This window comes from Argentina anserina, chromosome 4 (genome assembly GCF_933775445.1).
Source record: "Argentina anserina chromosome 4, drPotAnse1.1, whole genome shotgun sequence".
NCBI lineage: Eukaryota > Viridiplantae > Streptophyta > Magnoliopsida > Rosales > Rosaceae > Argentina > Argentina anserina.
Genome location: NC_065875.1, coordinates 14,999,455 through 15,014,744, shown reverse-complemented (window position 1 = coordinate 15,014,744; position 15,290 = coordinate 14,999,455). Strand labels below are relative to the sequence as shown.

Sequence of the window (15,290 nt, the reverse complement as noted above, 5' to 3'; positions counted from 1 at the left end):
CAGAGACAACCCCAAGATCTCCACAGTGATTGGGAATCCGAGAATAGGGACTGTTACTACATCACTGAGACCATCATACATAGCCATGACAAACAAGGCACGGTTGTAAAACCATGGCCCGTTTGAAACCACATAATCACGCTCATCCTCTCTCATGAATTTCAGAATGTAGCGATCACCTAGAGCACTCATATGCAAAAGGATTCTTGTAGCCTCAAACGGAGGTTTAGGCTCCAATCACCGCCTTGGTAACCGACGGTTTCTTCATGCCCACCAGGCGGCCAACCGTGAAAGGCTTATGCGAAATGGCAGCATTGTCGGCAGCCCCAACAAACACAATCTTTCCCTTCTTCTTTATAGCAAGGGCGGCAGCAAATCAGGATGAGAGACCCTCAGACATGGCATGACGGAAGTGGTGCTAAGTAAGTAAAGTGGCTTTGCTTCTTTTTGTTCAGAAATTAAGTTAAACGATTAGATTTTCAAAATAGTGAATTTAACAAATAGTTCCACGACTATTGTCCTTTCAAAAATTCTCCAAAACAAAACTTAAAAGAAGGGAATATCCATTGGTCTGCTTATTTTCTTTGGAAGTCCAATTTTAGAAAAAATAAATAAAAAAATCTTTACCAAAAAGTCTTCTTAGTTTTAGGGTTTTGTGGTGATATATATTCAGATTCATATCAGCTGCCTTCACTCCTCTTTCTTTTTGCCCTTCACACTCAATCTCTGTCTCTCGCTTAAACCACCATGGCCGTCACCTTCACAGATCTCTACACCGAAGCCGGCCTCAAGTCTCTCGAGACCTACCTCTCTGGCAAAACCTACATCTCCGGGTAAAAAATTTCCGATTCCAGATTCCTCATCGCTCAATTTCTTCTCCGTTTTCAATTTCTCATCAGTGTTTTTCAACTCCGCAGAGATCAGCTGACGAAGGATGACATCAAGGTCTACACGGCGGTGTTGGAGAAGCCAGGGAGCTCCCTCCCTAATGTAGCCAGGTGGTACGAAAGCGTTTCGTCCCATCTCGCCAAAAGGTTCGATTTTTACGGCTTAATTTGATTGGTTTTCGATTGTTATTGTTTTGTTGATCAATTAAAGCATTGTGAATTTGATTTAGTTGAACTTGTATGTGATTTTTGATTCGGTTGATTTGTTATGTAGCTTTCCCGGAAAAGCTGTTGGTGTCAAAGTTAGCAACCAAGATGCTCCGGCTGCTTGCGCCCCTGCCGCCGCACCAAAGGTTTGCACTTTATTTTTTATTTTTGTTGTATCAGCGAAATAGGATATCAGTTTTGGATTTAGTTACCCTAAATTAGAGTGGATGCTAATCCTGCCCAATTGTAAGATTTAAGTTGGGTCACCTTTTATATTGGTCTGGATTTAGGTCATTGGAAGTGACTTGATTTCAGTAACAGTAGGCAGAATGGAAGCTGAGTTTTCCCAATTATAAGAGTTAAAGTAGTTACCCTATGTTTTGGTCTAGGTTTGGGTCGTTGGAGTCATTTGTAATTTACCATAGTAGTTTTGTGTTTCAGTAGCTATGCTATCCTTTTGCTTGCCCATGCTAAATTGCACGCATTTTATATTTGGTTGATGTTTGTCACTTGGGACAAGATTTATGATATTTTTATGGAGTAGTAATTATGTAGTTCATCCTATATGTTAGGCAGTTTAATTGTTACCCATAATGTTTTTCTATCACATGGTAGCAAATTGATGGCTATTATACGAAAGAAACTTTGAAGCAAGAGTAGTGTTACTTTTCTTTCAACATTACATTTGGGGATGTATCCTTGAAAGTATTACTTAGGATGGTTTCTTTTCTAATTGTTCAGGCTGCAGCAGAGGATGACGACGACCTTGATCTCTTCGGTGATGAAACAGAGGATGACAAGAAGGCAGCTGAGGAGATTCAGGCTGCCAAGAAGGCTACCACCAAGAAGAAAGAGAGTAAGCTAGTTACTTTCATGTGGAGTTGCACAATTGTTTTTAAAGGATACAACTAGGCTATTTAGGTGTGATTCAGACTACTTTAATAGGATGTTAATTATAACACTGCAAAAAAATCAATTCGCAGTCCGGTGCCAATGTTAGTGCTTTCATGCCAACAACAGAAGTACAAGGCTTTGTATAAATTTAAGTTGCTATTGTGTTTAACGATATCATTGTTGAATTATATTTTGCAGGTGGAAAGTCTTCTGTTCTTCTGGATGTGAAGCCATGGGATGATGAAACAGACATGAAAAAACTTGAAGAGGCTGTTAGAAGCATCGAAATGGAGGGCCTCTTCTGGGGTGCATGTACGGTTTTTTTTATTAATGTACAGTCTGTTTTTTCTGAATTCAATCATATTGGAATGTTTTCTGATATTGAAATCTCCATATTGTTGATACAGGCAAACTGGTGCCAGTTGGTTATGGGATAAAGAAGCTCCAGATCATGCTCACCATTGTTGATGATCTTGTTTCTGTGGATACTCTCATTGAGGAGCACCTTACTGTTCCGCCATGCGACGAGTGGATCCAGAGCTGTGACATTGTTGCCTTCAACAAGATTTAAGTAATTCTGTTCAATTGACTTGTAGCATTATGCGTGAGGCAATTTTGTTTGTTTTGACATTACAGTGTTTTGGCTGGATATGTTTTCTCTACACTTATTTTGTTTCAAGTGGGTAATTATTCTAGTCCTTCATGTTCTACTATTATGTAATGGATTGGAATCAACCTATAGCATATGCTCCTTTAGTAGAATGTCCGTTCCATTTGGTAAATTTCAGGAATGCCCAATCCACTTGGCTTTGATGAATTAAGATTTCCTTCATTTTATATGCATGAGTTTTCTCTCGAGGGAAAGAGTTTTGGAGCTTTTATTTTCTCACCCCAGTTTAAAGAATGCTGGAGCAATGACTAGCAAGCACCTTGTTAAAAGTTTTGAATGCTGGAGCTACCTAAATGTTTTGAATGTTACCCATGGATCACTGACATCGAGGTTTTCTCCATTCTTATTCTTTTCTCCTCAACCTTGAACAATAGTTTCAAGCTTAACCTAGATTGTGTAAGTCTATTTTTTCTGTCATTAAGATGCATCTTGAACTTGATGTACAAGCCCTGGTGTGGTATGTTCAGTGTTCCCAAGCGTGTTTTGTCCATGGAGGTAGATGTATCGATTGGTTACGATAAGGTGTTTAATAGACTAACTAAATTGGAGGAAAACAAGATCTCACCACCTTATTTGTTGATTGATAGACTAACAATATCTCACTATACAAGCACAACAGGTTGGGGGATTGTGTGGCCTCTTAGCTCGTCCAGCCTGTTGTCTCTTGTAGCTTTCCAAAAATAGTTCGTCATCTAAGCTTACCTTGTTGCAAAAAAAGTGCTAGTTCCAGAGATTGCAGTTCTCAGTGTGATCAGCCTCCACCTTAACCTTTACCTCCAACCCTTCTAACTAATTTGAATTTGATTCACTCCGGTATGAACTTTTACTGGTTATGTTTCCCGTCAATATTCTATCCCAAAACCCTTATATTAGTTAACTAGAAGTTCTATGTTTCATCGAAAAAAGCTAGAAGTTCTATGTCAGTGACCCTCGAGATGTCATCCATTACCGATAACAGGCGCATGGATAATCACCGATAATGCATGTCTTCAATCTGTGTACAGCATTGCCAGCTTATCTGTTAAATCTCCCATATTTTCTATTCTTTGGCCAACCGAGTAGTCCATGGAAATGATCCAAAAAGTGCTCCAACTTAGCGACACCCCTAGTCATGGGCAAGTAGTCACTATTTGGATAAGTCTTTTCAGCTGGCTAAGAATGTTGAAGACAATGCCACTCTCGAACTCAAGGTCTTGTCACTTCAGAAGGAAAAAAGAAGGAAAGAGCATGATAAGGTCACATCCAATTACAATCACATTAGTCCCCATCATATACAATCTCAACAAAATTAAACAGAAAGCAACTTTATCACTACCCCGACAACACTATTTACTGAACATGGACAATTCATTCAAAGCCTAGAGAGATCATAAATTGGTCAAGTAAGTGCAAGCAACATAGACTATATATTACTCTTACTGTTCATCCACTTTCAGTTTTGAGGATAAGTCACAACAGAGCTTAGATTTCTACAATATTAAGTACAAGGGAGATGCTCCTTCAAATACGTATAAAGAGACTTCCTATATGATCCTCCCTACTTAGATCCATTCCCACCCTGACTACATTAGCAGATGCACAGCTACAGCTCAACAAGAATATGTTTTCCTCCAGGCTTTATGATATTGTCAGAAAAAAACGTCATTAGTGAGATTAGCAAGATAACCCAATGAAAGGGTCCGTAGTATATGCAGAACCAACGGCATCTGTTGCTGGTAACACTAACCCACATCCTGCCACAAGCAAAAGTTGATAGCGGAATTAGAACAATAGCTCTCCACAGTGACATTGACAATAATAACTGGCCAGAAAAGATGGAAACATAAAACACATGTGCCTTCCAGGCTGATGGTGAATGCACACAAAGATTGAAAGAGTACACGCAACATTAAGAAAGTAGGGCAGTACCTCTTGAGAAAAATAACAAGATGTGTGGCAACTTTTGTAACACCTTTCAGTTCAAACACTGCAGAATATGGAGAAGATAGGGTGCTTAGTTGATAGCATACTAGACAAGAATCACCAAATGACATAAGCTATCTTCATGCACCTACCTATTCCTAGGGCTCTGACATGTAGGAGATGGAACAACAATAGCTGGGTTCCGATTCAATGAAAGCACAAGCTGACAAGACTGTATCTCTGAGGAATCACTTCTCGTTGAGCGGAAAACTTCCGACCCACTGTTAAAAGGTAACCTTGAATTCTTTCTCCTCCTCCTTACAGCTCTATTAGCGCTCCCATCTGTTCCATCTGTATCACCAGCAGCTGACTATAACACACAAAAGAAATTTTGTAAACAAGATGTTAATTCTGCATGTGCAGTCAGGAAAGAATTTCCTTTTTTAGCTAAAATTAGATACTGCTAGTGTCATGTGTGTAGGAACAACATCAAGGAAAACAATGTGTAACATGATTAGTCTAGTCCTTGATACTACAGCTTATACTATCAAGTTATTCAAGTAGTAAAATTTGATCCAATTATGGATATGGTTGCATGTGTGTAGGAGCAAGAAACACAAACAATACAGGTCATAATGGTGGCATGTCTCGTACATGGGGTTTAACCCCACTAAATCTTAGAATGCCACTATTTAGAATGCCGAATTATATCATGGTAGTCAAACAAAAACAACAAAATTCCTCAACCATAAGTTCACTATTACTGCAACAACACATAGCTAGCAAATGGCCATCATGAGAAGCGATATCACGCTGCTAATAGTTCTTACCACATTACCATAATAACATACAAAAGATTCACAGTGAATAATGATATTGGATATAGTCCAATCAAGTGAAAAAGGAAGATAATAAATCCGCAACAAGAAGACAGTTTACATAATTCATACATTAGACAAGCCTTTGATGTGAACAATGATGATTGTTATATCATCTGTCCGGTTCTCATGTTCCAACCACAACTTGTATGATTCTCCAGCAATGGCAGCACATGCATCCCGAGGATCTGAATATTTTGCTGCCTGTAATTAAAAGTGAATTCCAAATTGTAATCAGGAAAAAGGTATTAAAGCAGCACATCAAAGTAAAGTAAAAGGACAAGAAATTGTTAATTATATTTTCTTCCATGAGGCCTGACATAGTAAAGAACAACATTTAACAAGGCTGACCACTTGGAGTGTTTAAAACTGACATGATTGAAAAATAAAGCAATTGCTGTTTTTGGTATATGAATTTATTAGTAAGAAAGCATTAAATGATGCTGATATTTTAGTGAACAATTTAGAATATATGTTTATCTGGTGATAGGAGCCAAAGAGCAAAGTCATATTATCAACACCAAAATAGCCTCGTCAAAGGCCGTCCACAACGATCCACATCCAAAATTTACATATCTAGAATTCTAAACTGCTAAGAAGCAATTATAATCCTCAAATTTTAAGGGCAATTCTTTTTCATAATTTCCATATGTATTATGCAGAATTTTGAGAGCTAGCGAAACCAGTTCTGTCATGTATAAGTCTAGATACCAATTCTGTATGAGCATCAATGAAAACAAACAACTGAGAATGTCAGGCAATCAAGTCTGCCCCGTTCACAACAAAAGAACTTAAAGTACCATGAACTAACAATGAGACACCAGAAGTAGCAAGTGATCAAGGCTTTCTTAGCATACTGAGAACTTTAATAACAACTAATTGATCAAAATACTGGCATACCAATGGACAAAAAGATGAAAATTATTAAACAATGAATCAACATTCAACAGAAAATGAAGGTATATCACAGTTTGTCATGAGTCAAGTTGCATACCATATTAACAACAGCTTGGCTTGAGAGGAACTCAAAGACCCCATCACTCGCAACGACAAAGAAAAGATGATTGGGAGTCAGCTGAACCGAAGACACTTCCGGAGTCGCAACAACACCAATCATCTCAGCAGTACTATCGCCCACACTCCTGGTAAACGCCGTGCCAGGATACATCCCATTCTGAACCCACAACCTCGGAGGATCACCGCCCTCACTCTCCTCATCCCCCCAGCTCTGAACATTCGGATCCTTAAGCCCTTCCACCTGATCAACACTCAACACCCTCGCCCCCGACATCTTCACCCTCTCATACTCATCTTTCCTAAACGGCGTCTGATCACACGACAAGTCCTCCGCCACGATCCTACTCCCATCCCTCACCGCAATCAGGGCCCTCGAGTCCCCCACATTGGCAACATACAACACATTCCCAACAACAAGCACAGTAATGGCAGTAGTACCACTCATAGAATCATCAATCACACTACTATGCAACTCGCTATTCGTGGTTAAAAAAGCTGAATTGTAAGCCTCCACAGGGTCATCAACCAATGTGGGGTCATCTGCTAACAGCTCTACCAGCCTATCCTTAACAAAACTAGAACACTGTGTACCTAACTGACCATGTCCATCGAAAACACCAAAGAAATGAGCATTGGGGTTACCTTGCAGCTGGGTTTTGACACAGAGACTGTCCTGATTCTCCTTATCCGGCGAGTCGGGGTAGTAGCCTCTCTGGGTTAGCACAGTGTACTCCAGATTGAACCCATGTGAGGGAACTGGGACAGTTTCTAATGACCTCTCTGTGAGCATTTGGTGCTTCCTCTGAGCGCTGTAGGGTCCGGCGTGGCGATCTCGGAGATCGCGGGGGTCGCCGTCGGAGGACTTGGGGAAACGGCCGCAGCACTTGCCGTGGACACAACCCATGAGAATTGGAGAAGCCCAGGAGGGTTTGAAATCGGAGGTCAAGCAGTGCACACCAGGTGTTCGACGAAATGCCTAAGTCGATTTTGACTCTGAGCAGCCGTGGAATTCGACATTTCTGTTCATTGAGGGTTTGTGGGTTTCTGAGGAAGGGATTTAGAGACTCAGGTGAGGAATTGGTTTGTGGGTTTTGGGTTTAATTTGAGGAAGAACAAATGGGTGAACCCAGAAATGGAATCAAAAGCAAAACCCTAAAGAGAGGAGGGGAGGAAAGTTGGAAAAGGGTTGAGGCTTTTGGGTGTGTTATTGTGTGATCGTTGATGGGGTGTTTGATAAGTCTGTGAGAAAGCAACAGAGGAATTGGGGTTACTTTTTATGGGGGAAGGAAAGGTGCGAGGGGCTCAAGAACAGAACAGTGAAGAGGAATTGTTCAAGAAAATGCGAGAGACTCAACAGAAGAAGAAGAAGAAGAAGAGGAGGGAAGAGTCCAAAAGAGAATGGGGTCTCTGTGTGACTCTGGAAATGGTGACGAAATTGGGGTTTCTTTCAAGAGAGAGACATGAGAAGAGGAATGAGAGGGAGGAGATTCTATGTGTGCATGGGTGAGGTGAGTGTGTGTTGAAAGAAACCCATGTTACAAGAAATCAATGAAGCAAATGTAAGGGAAAGCTACTCTCCAATTTAAGACATTTTTTTTGTAGTTTATAATTTTATATGGCAATATCTGAAAAATTGTGATTTCATGCCTATGTCTATATCTATATGTGGAAGTTTCAATAGATCAATATAAGGCATCTTATTGCGTTTTCTTCATTTTCACACCGATTTTTTATTTCTCTTTTTGGGTTTTCTTTCATCTGTTTTATTTACAAAAACTAAAAAACTAAAAACCTAAAACAAGTACAGAGGAGGTCTTCCATTTCAAACCGTCATTGTTCAAGATCGATACAATTCACTTACTACTTCTTGTCAAACATTGACCGGTAGATTTTTCTATTTGTTAAAATTAAGTTTGAAATTGTGTTCAAGACAATGGTTGAATACATATATGTTATATATATATATATATATAATGGTTCAAATAATTAGTTGAATTTCTAGACTACTGAAACTTGAAATTGGTTTTAATTGTGCTTTAACGTACTGATAATTGAGTAATTATTCTGTGTACCCAGAACACCAAGTGACATTGACATGTGGTGTACTCAGCCAATCATATTACTTCATTATGTGGTAAACATGCACGCGGTGAAAGGGAAAAACATTATTTAAATATGAGTAACTAATCATAAACAAATGTAGTAAAAAATGGAACAATAACATTAAAGAGGTACGCCACATAGACTATGTACCGAGTACATATAATAATTTTTCCTGATAATTTTGAAACGTAATGATCAGTAACAGTTTAAGGACAAGTCATAGCATGTCCATATTGACTTGAATTTTGAGTTTAAACTTGGGCTAAGTTCAACCTAATTTGGTTAATTACGGGTGATTCATCCATTTTTGTTCTTCTTTTTTCCTACACAGTATATGCAAGTCAAGTTATGGTGCTATTCCACAATTGATTGAGTCACCTTATCTTTATTAACTGAAATATAATAGGAAAGCAACAACAACAGATTGCAGATTGAGTCATCACCTTCAAAATATATGAGGGAAGATTAGTTGTAGCTTTTAAGCTTGTCCCCTCATCTGTTTAATTTGGAAGTTTCTCCTTCAGCTGATCTTAAGAAAATAATATTTAAGATGGGACAATATCTCATCTCTCCTTGAACTTTGTTAGCTACAAAAATTCCGACTTGAATTCTGGTAATGGGGTTGTGGTTAACAATTTCAAATAACAAGTTATATGGGGAGCAAATCAAAGTCCCTGTCATTCCATTATTTGATTCTTAGCTTTGGTTTCCATCTTAATCGTTAGCTTTTGATGGTAATGAAAGGGTTGATGGATGGATTAACCATATTATAGATTTAATTAGTAATTAATCTGATAGGAGCACAAAGTGTAACGTTCTTAATGCGTTTATGCCATATTCTTACTCTCTGTTACCTCTTATTAGTATGTTTTAGTTTCTTTTGTATGAATAACTGTTTAGATAGAGCTTATATCGATTATGAGTGAATTGATGATGAAATCGTGCTAAGTGTTAAGAATCCTTGTTGTGATATGATTCATTCCTCGAATACGATTCATCATTTCCTATTTCTTTGTTTCTAATGTTCTTATTCTTATTAGGAAAGACAAATCCATGTTGGAGAAGAAAATCAATCATAGTTGCGCCAGGAAGAGGAGAGATTGAACATCAGTTTCCTAGTAGAATAAGGAGAGGCCGTGCGGCATTGATGGTTTCCTATTGGGAGTTGGATTCTAAAACTAAGTAGGAGATGGATTTCCAAGGTGTATATGAAGATATTTTCGTACATATACATCAAAATTATTAAAGAGAAGAATATATGCACTTAGAAGCCCAATCCATGAAAGAATCAGAAAGCTGTCAAGATTCGTATCCCAACTTTGACGGGTTCACCTGGACAGCTCATATCAAATTAGAAGATGTACCATATATGGATAGAAAACTGTGTGAGTCTAGTTTCTGTAAGATTTGAAATCTAATTAATATTTTATTCCTACAGGGAGATATGACCGAATCATTACTCGGAGGTCCAGTGAGCTCGGCAGAATTATCTTAGCCATTGATTTGCTTTTGATCCAAGGGCTGTAAGAGAAAGTTGGGACCTTGTTTCTCCTATATATAGAGGCATGAATCTATATCAGAATCACCATAAATTCTTGCACCAAAGAATGTCAAAGAAGGCATGCAGCAAATAAATGAGAAGACGTAAGAAAATTCAAATAAGGCTGCAACAATTAAGATTTTTGCTGCCTCCCTAATTCAAATGAAGAAATTTGTGCAAAAGAAATCAGCATGAAAGGGGGAAAAAGATATGCAATTAATGTCCAATCCCTATCAGAATCAGATTTCTGGCAGGGTAGGTCATCCAATTTTGACGGGCTCCCTTGGACAGTCACAATGAATCAGACAATGTATGATATATAGATGAAAAACTACGGAAGTCTATTTTCAAATGCAGTTGGAGTCACCTCAATATCTAATTTCTAGAGAAAGTTATGGTGACAACAAGGCACAAATGTTAGCTCTGCCGAATTGAGAAAATCTAGGAAACCTAAACCAATTTGGTTTCAACTTTGTGGACTTTGTGGCCAGCCTCCCTTGGGTTTTTTTCCTCTATATATAACACCTCATTTCCACAAGAAAAACATCATCAACCTTGCATACAAGTATAGCCAAAGATCTGTCCAAACACTTTCATTCACCAAGAACCAATGAACCATAGTATCTAAATTCACCACCCTTCACCATATTTTTTGTCCAAAGCTTAGGATCCTAAGATACCATACTCTTGAAGATTTCGTGCTACCTTTGTAAAGAACCTTGGGAGGAGAATTATAAAGTGTAACTCTATGATTTTCATGTTTAGTTTTCGGGTTTTTATGTTCTTATTCTTGGATGATTTATGTTTAGGTTTTGTTAAAGTTATTTTTTATTCTTGTCTATGAGATATTTGTAACTTTTGAATGACATAATGAATTAAGATTTTCGATTTTTATTCAATGATTTTAAGTTTTATGCCATGAGTTTTGTTTATTTACTTAAAAGATTTTCGGTGTGTTCTTACTTATGTGTGTGATTGATACCCGAAAGTTGACGTTGCATGTGTAATAATCCAAAGTTATAAACGATTTTGATACTTGGGAGTTGATTAATTGTTTGTTCTTTGTCACCTACACCGATTATTGCCTAGGTTCGGTTAGACTTGTGCCTTTGAATATATTAATTTATTTATGTGACTAGGGTTGCATGATGGGTTAGTATGTTAGATTTCGAATGAGGCTGAGGCTGAGTTCGAATGTGTTAAAGTGTCATTGAGTTAGGAACATTGGGAGGAACTTAACTATATATCTGATTCTAGGATGTATAATGAACCCTACGACATGAACTTAATTGAGATTAGATTTCGTTACCTTTGTTCTTATGTTATTTGTTTGGTAATTGCTTATTGGTTGGTTGATCACATGTATATATTAGTTTAGGTTTATTTTCTGTTTGATCCGAAACATATCTTTAAAACTTTATATCTCTTTGTGAATTCATTGTTAAATGTTTGTGATTTTTTGCCTTGTTGGATCCCCGGTTTGTGAACGATACTCTCTTGCTTTATACTACTAACGATGCTTACAAGGTTAATATTGATGTCGAGTAATAGAAAAGATCAAATGACGCCGTTGCCAGGGATCCATTAAGAAGGATCCCTAACTTTTAATTTCGAATTCACTGTTCATATTTTACATTTGTATATATAGTAAATATATCTTAGGTTGTTATTTTGGTGATTTAGTGAATAATTGTTGTAGGTTTTAAATCAAATGGAATATGTAAAGTCCATTTTGTTAATATTAGCCTTAACCCCTCATGTTTTCTTCCAAAGTTTTTGCATGAGGTTGAAGGCGGCTTTTATTAACACTTGGAGATTTTTCTAACACCCAAGTTTGAGTCAAGCTGAGTAAGGGGCACGCTCTTTTATTACCCTGGTGCATGGGATCAAAATTAGATCTCAAAGAACTATAGACTGTCATACATCTCGGTAATTGAATCGATAAGGGGCTTGCCCTCCGTAGTTCAACAAATGAGTCCTACAATGTTCACTATCACTAAATTAGCTATATGGCCTTCTGAAACAACGATTCGAACTTGTATCTAGACATCTATACTTAGACCGCACATCCACCTTGGTTTACAACTTAAAATCAATCGATTATTTAATTGTTTGAATGTCAACTTAAAAATGTTGAAGCATGAAATCGATTGAAAAGTTACTTGTAAAAAAAATTGAGTTGAGAAATTAAAACAAACTTATACATAAGATTTGACAATATGTTGGATTGGTTGTTAAGTTAGTTTTCATTTCTTTTCTCCCCTTAACATATGCTTGTTATATTTGAATGACTTTTGACATGTTTGTAACTTGTATATATATATATATATATATATCAATGACTTCCTAATTATTATTCCTAACTTTTGCATTGCATCTTCATCATTTCATTCTAATTGCATTCATTCTGCATTTCATTCATTTTGCGTCTCATTCATCTTGCATTTTACATTCCACATAATATTATATGGCTAGAGGAACATAGTCTCTTAAAGACCTCGTGTCCTATGTTATGTTTGGTAGGTTCCCACTTTTTCTAGTGATTTTAATTAAGATTCTACATATTTATAGCAAAGTGACCAGCAATGAGCTCGAGAATATACTACAAGGTTGGACAACAAAATGGCAGAGGAGAAACCCCATCATGTATCACCTACTAAATGATTGAAAGGAAAACTCGGTCTAAGCTATTAGACTTTAAACATAATCGTTTGTTGGGAGACAGCCCAATTTTGATTCTTTACTCTTTATTTGGTTATTGTTTTTGTTCTTTTTGATTTGTTTTATGTGTGCGTAGGTTAGTTTTCGAGAAAACATGAAGAAGAGCCAAAACGTTTCGTTAAACAGAATCTAGCATAAGCAGTCCATCGACTTTGGCAGGCGCTTTATATGAAAAACACCAGTTTTCGAGTCTCCTTTATGTATCCTTTTACAAAACTGGATTTAGAGGTCCAGATCATTCCCGGTGTCAATTTGAAGACAGCAAAGTCGTGTCAAAAATTCAAAACGCATGCAGTTGCAGTCCGGAAACAGCAAAACAGGGAGCACTTATGGCCTAACTGGGTAGTCGTACCATATATGGATTGAAAGCTTATTGTGTTATTTGCAATTTTCATGCAGGCTAATTTTTCATTCCGGCTGTTTAAGTCAACGGAAATCAGGTATAATCTATAAAGATGTAAATGTCATTCCAGTTTTTGATTTTATGAACCTGTTTTGTCGTGATAACTTTGCAGGGGCATAACTTTCTCCTCATTTAGAGTTAGTGGACGTACTTTATATGCTTAGAAAGCTAGAAATATCAGTTTTCTATTCCCACTACTGTCTTACTGATCATAGATTATTTTCAAACATTATGAAGCATGGAATGCAGGCTGTTGGACTGCGCCATGGGGGAGCTTTTCTCATCTTTTTCTCCTGTTTTTTTTTGTGTCTTTGTTTCCTTCCACTATGCTTTTGTCTTTCATTGTATTATTTATTTTTGACATTCGTTGAAGAATTGGTCCAACATGATATTTGGCCCTTGTTTTATGGAGTATTGCGACATAAAGTTGATGATTATTGCTCTGCTAAGTCTTGAGGATGACCTTTGTGATTCCTTTTACCTGAAAAATGATATCCTTGCTGAGCCTAAGCCATCCATTTTATGAAGATTCACATGATTCTTAAAATGAGTAGCCCTTGATCTGTGGAGTTTGTTTCATGAGTAAGCATATGGTTTGGGTTCATTTGTGCATATGATTGGTATCTTTCATAAGGTTTTCGAATTATTCACTATGTGTTCATAACTCTTATGTGTGAAAAACTTTTAAGCATATGCCATATTCTTGAGAGAAAATATTTAGAGTGCGTATCCCTTGTGAGTTGAATTTTGAACTTGTTTTGAACATGTCAAGCTTAATATCACCTCTGTTTCTGCCATGTCTTCCTTGTCATGTGAGATCTCATGTTTATTAACCATTGAATTCATTATATCTATTTCGATTAAGTGTTATTCTTGATGCTATGAGTTTCAAGATCTCTGAGACAAAATGTTGAAGGCATTATAGTTTAGTCGTTAGTTTAGTTGTATTGATTTTATGTTTTATGTTTTGGTTTCCCTTTCTAGTGTTTGCTTAGGGACTAGCAAAGTTTAAGTGTGGGGTTGTTGATAGGAGCACAAAGTGTGACGTTATTAATGTGTTTATGCCATATTCTTACCCTATGTTACCTCTTATTTAGTATGTTTTAGTTTCTTTTGTATGAATAAGTGTTCAGGTAGAGCTTGTATCGATTATGAGTGAATTGATGATGAAATCGTGCTAAGTGTTAAGAATCTTTGTTGTGATATGATTCCTTCTTCGAATACAATTCATCCTTTCATATTTCTTCGAAACTAGCGTACTTATTCTTATTAGAAAAGACAATCTATGTTGGAGAAGGAAAGCAATCCTAGTTGCGCAAGGAAGAGGAGAGATTGAACATTAGTTTCCTAGTAGAATAAGGAGAGGCCGTGCGGCATTGATGGTTTCCTATTGTGAGTTTGATTCTAAAACCAAGTAGGAAATGGATTTCCAAGGTGTATATGAAGATATTTTCGTGCATATAAATCAGAATTATTAAAGAGAAGAAGATTTGCACTTAAAAGCCCAATCCATGAAAGAATCAGAAAGCTGTCAAGATTCGTAACCCAACTTTGACGGCTCCCCTGGACAGCTCAGATCAAATTAGAAGATGTACCATATATGGATTTGGATTCAAATTAATATCTTATTCCTACAGGGAGATATGACCGAATTATTACTCGGAGATCCAGTGAGCTCAGCAGAATTATCTTAGCCATTGATTTGCTTTTGATCCAAGGGATGTGAGGGAAAGTTGGGACCTTGTGTCTCCTATATATAGAAGCATGAATCTATATCAGAATTACCATAAATTCTTTCACCAAAGAATGTCAAAGAAGGCGTACAATAAATAAATGAGAAGAGGTAAGAAAATTCAAACAAGGCTGCAACAATTAAGATTCTTATTTCCTCCCTAATTAAAAGGAAGAAATTCGTGCAAAAGAAATCAGCATTAAAAGAGGAAGAATATACGCAATTAATGTCAAATCCTTATCAAAATCAGAATTCTTGTAGTTCAGGTCATCCAACTTTGACGGGCTCTCCTGAACAGCTCACAATGAATCAGACAATGTATGATATATGGATGAA

The 15,290-nt window shown here is 37.2% G+C and overlaps 2 protein-coding genes across 2 annotated transcripts; one reads left to right on the top strand and one right to left on the bottom strand.

The window, feature by feature from the left end:
- Positions 1-693: 693 nt before the first annotated feature.
- LOC126791463 (elongation factor 1-beta-like) lies at positions 694-2,701 on the top strand. Its single transcript, XM_050517917.1, has 6 exons — positions 694-833; positions 918-1,034; positions 1,162-1,240; positions 1,836-1,950; positions 2,187-2,300; positions 2,396-2,701. Exons 1-6 carry the CDS (start codon positions 748-750, stop codon positions 2,557-2,559), a joined length of 675 nt encoding a protein of 224 aa, XP_050373874.1. The 5' UTR covers positions 694-747; the 3' UTR covers positions 2,560-2,701.
- Positions 2,702-3,858: 1,157 nt separating this feature from the next.
- On the bottom strand, positions 3,859-7,846 carry LOC126791459 (probable protein phosphatase 2C 35). Its single transcript, XM_050517912.1, has 5 exons — positions 6,433-7,846; positions 5,511-5,642; positions 4,713-4,930; positions 4,567-4,624; positions 3,859-4,391 (listed from the first exon to the last, which is right to left on the bottom strand). The coding sequence occupies exons 1-4, from the start codon at positions 7,357-7,359 to the stop codon at positions 4,618-4,620; spliced, it is 1,284 nt and encodes a 427-aa protein (XP_050373869.1). The 5' UTR covers positions 7,360-7,846; the 3' UTR covers positions 3,859-4,391; positions 4,567-4,617.
- Between the last annotated feature and the right edge of the window lie 7,444 nt (positions 7,847-15,290).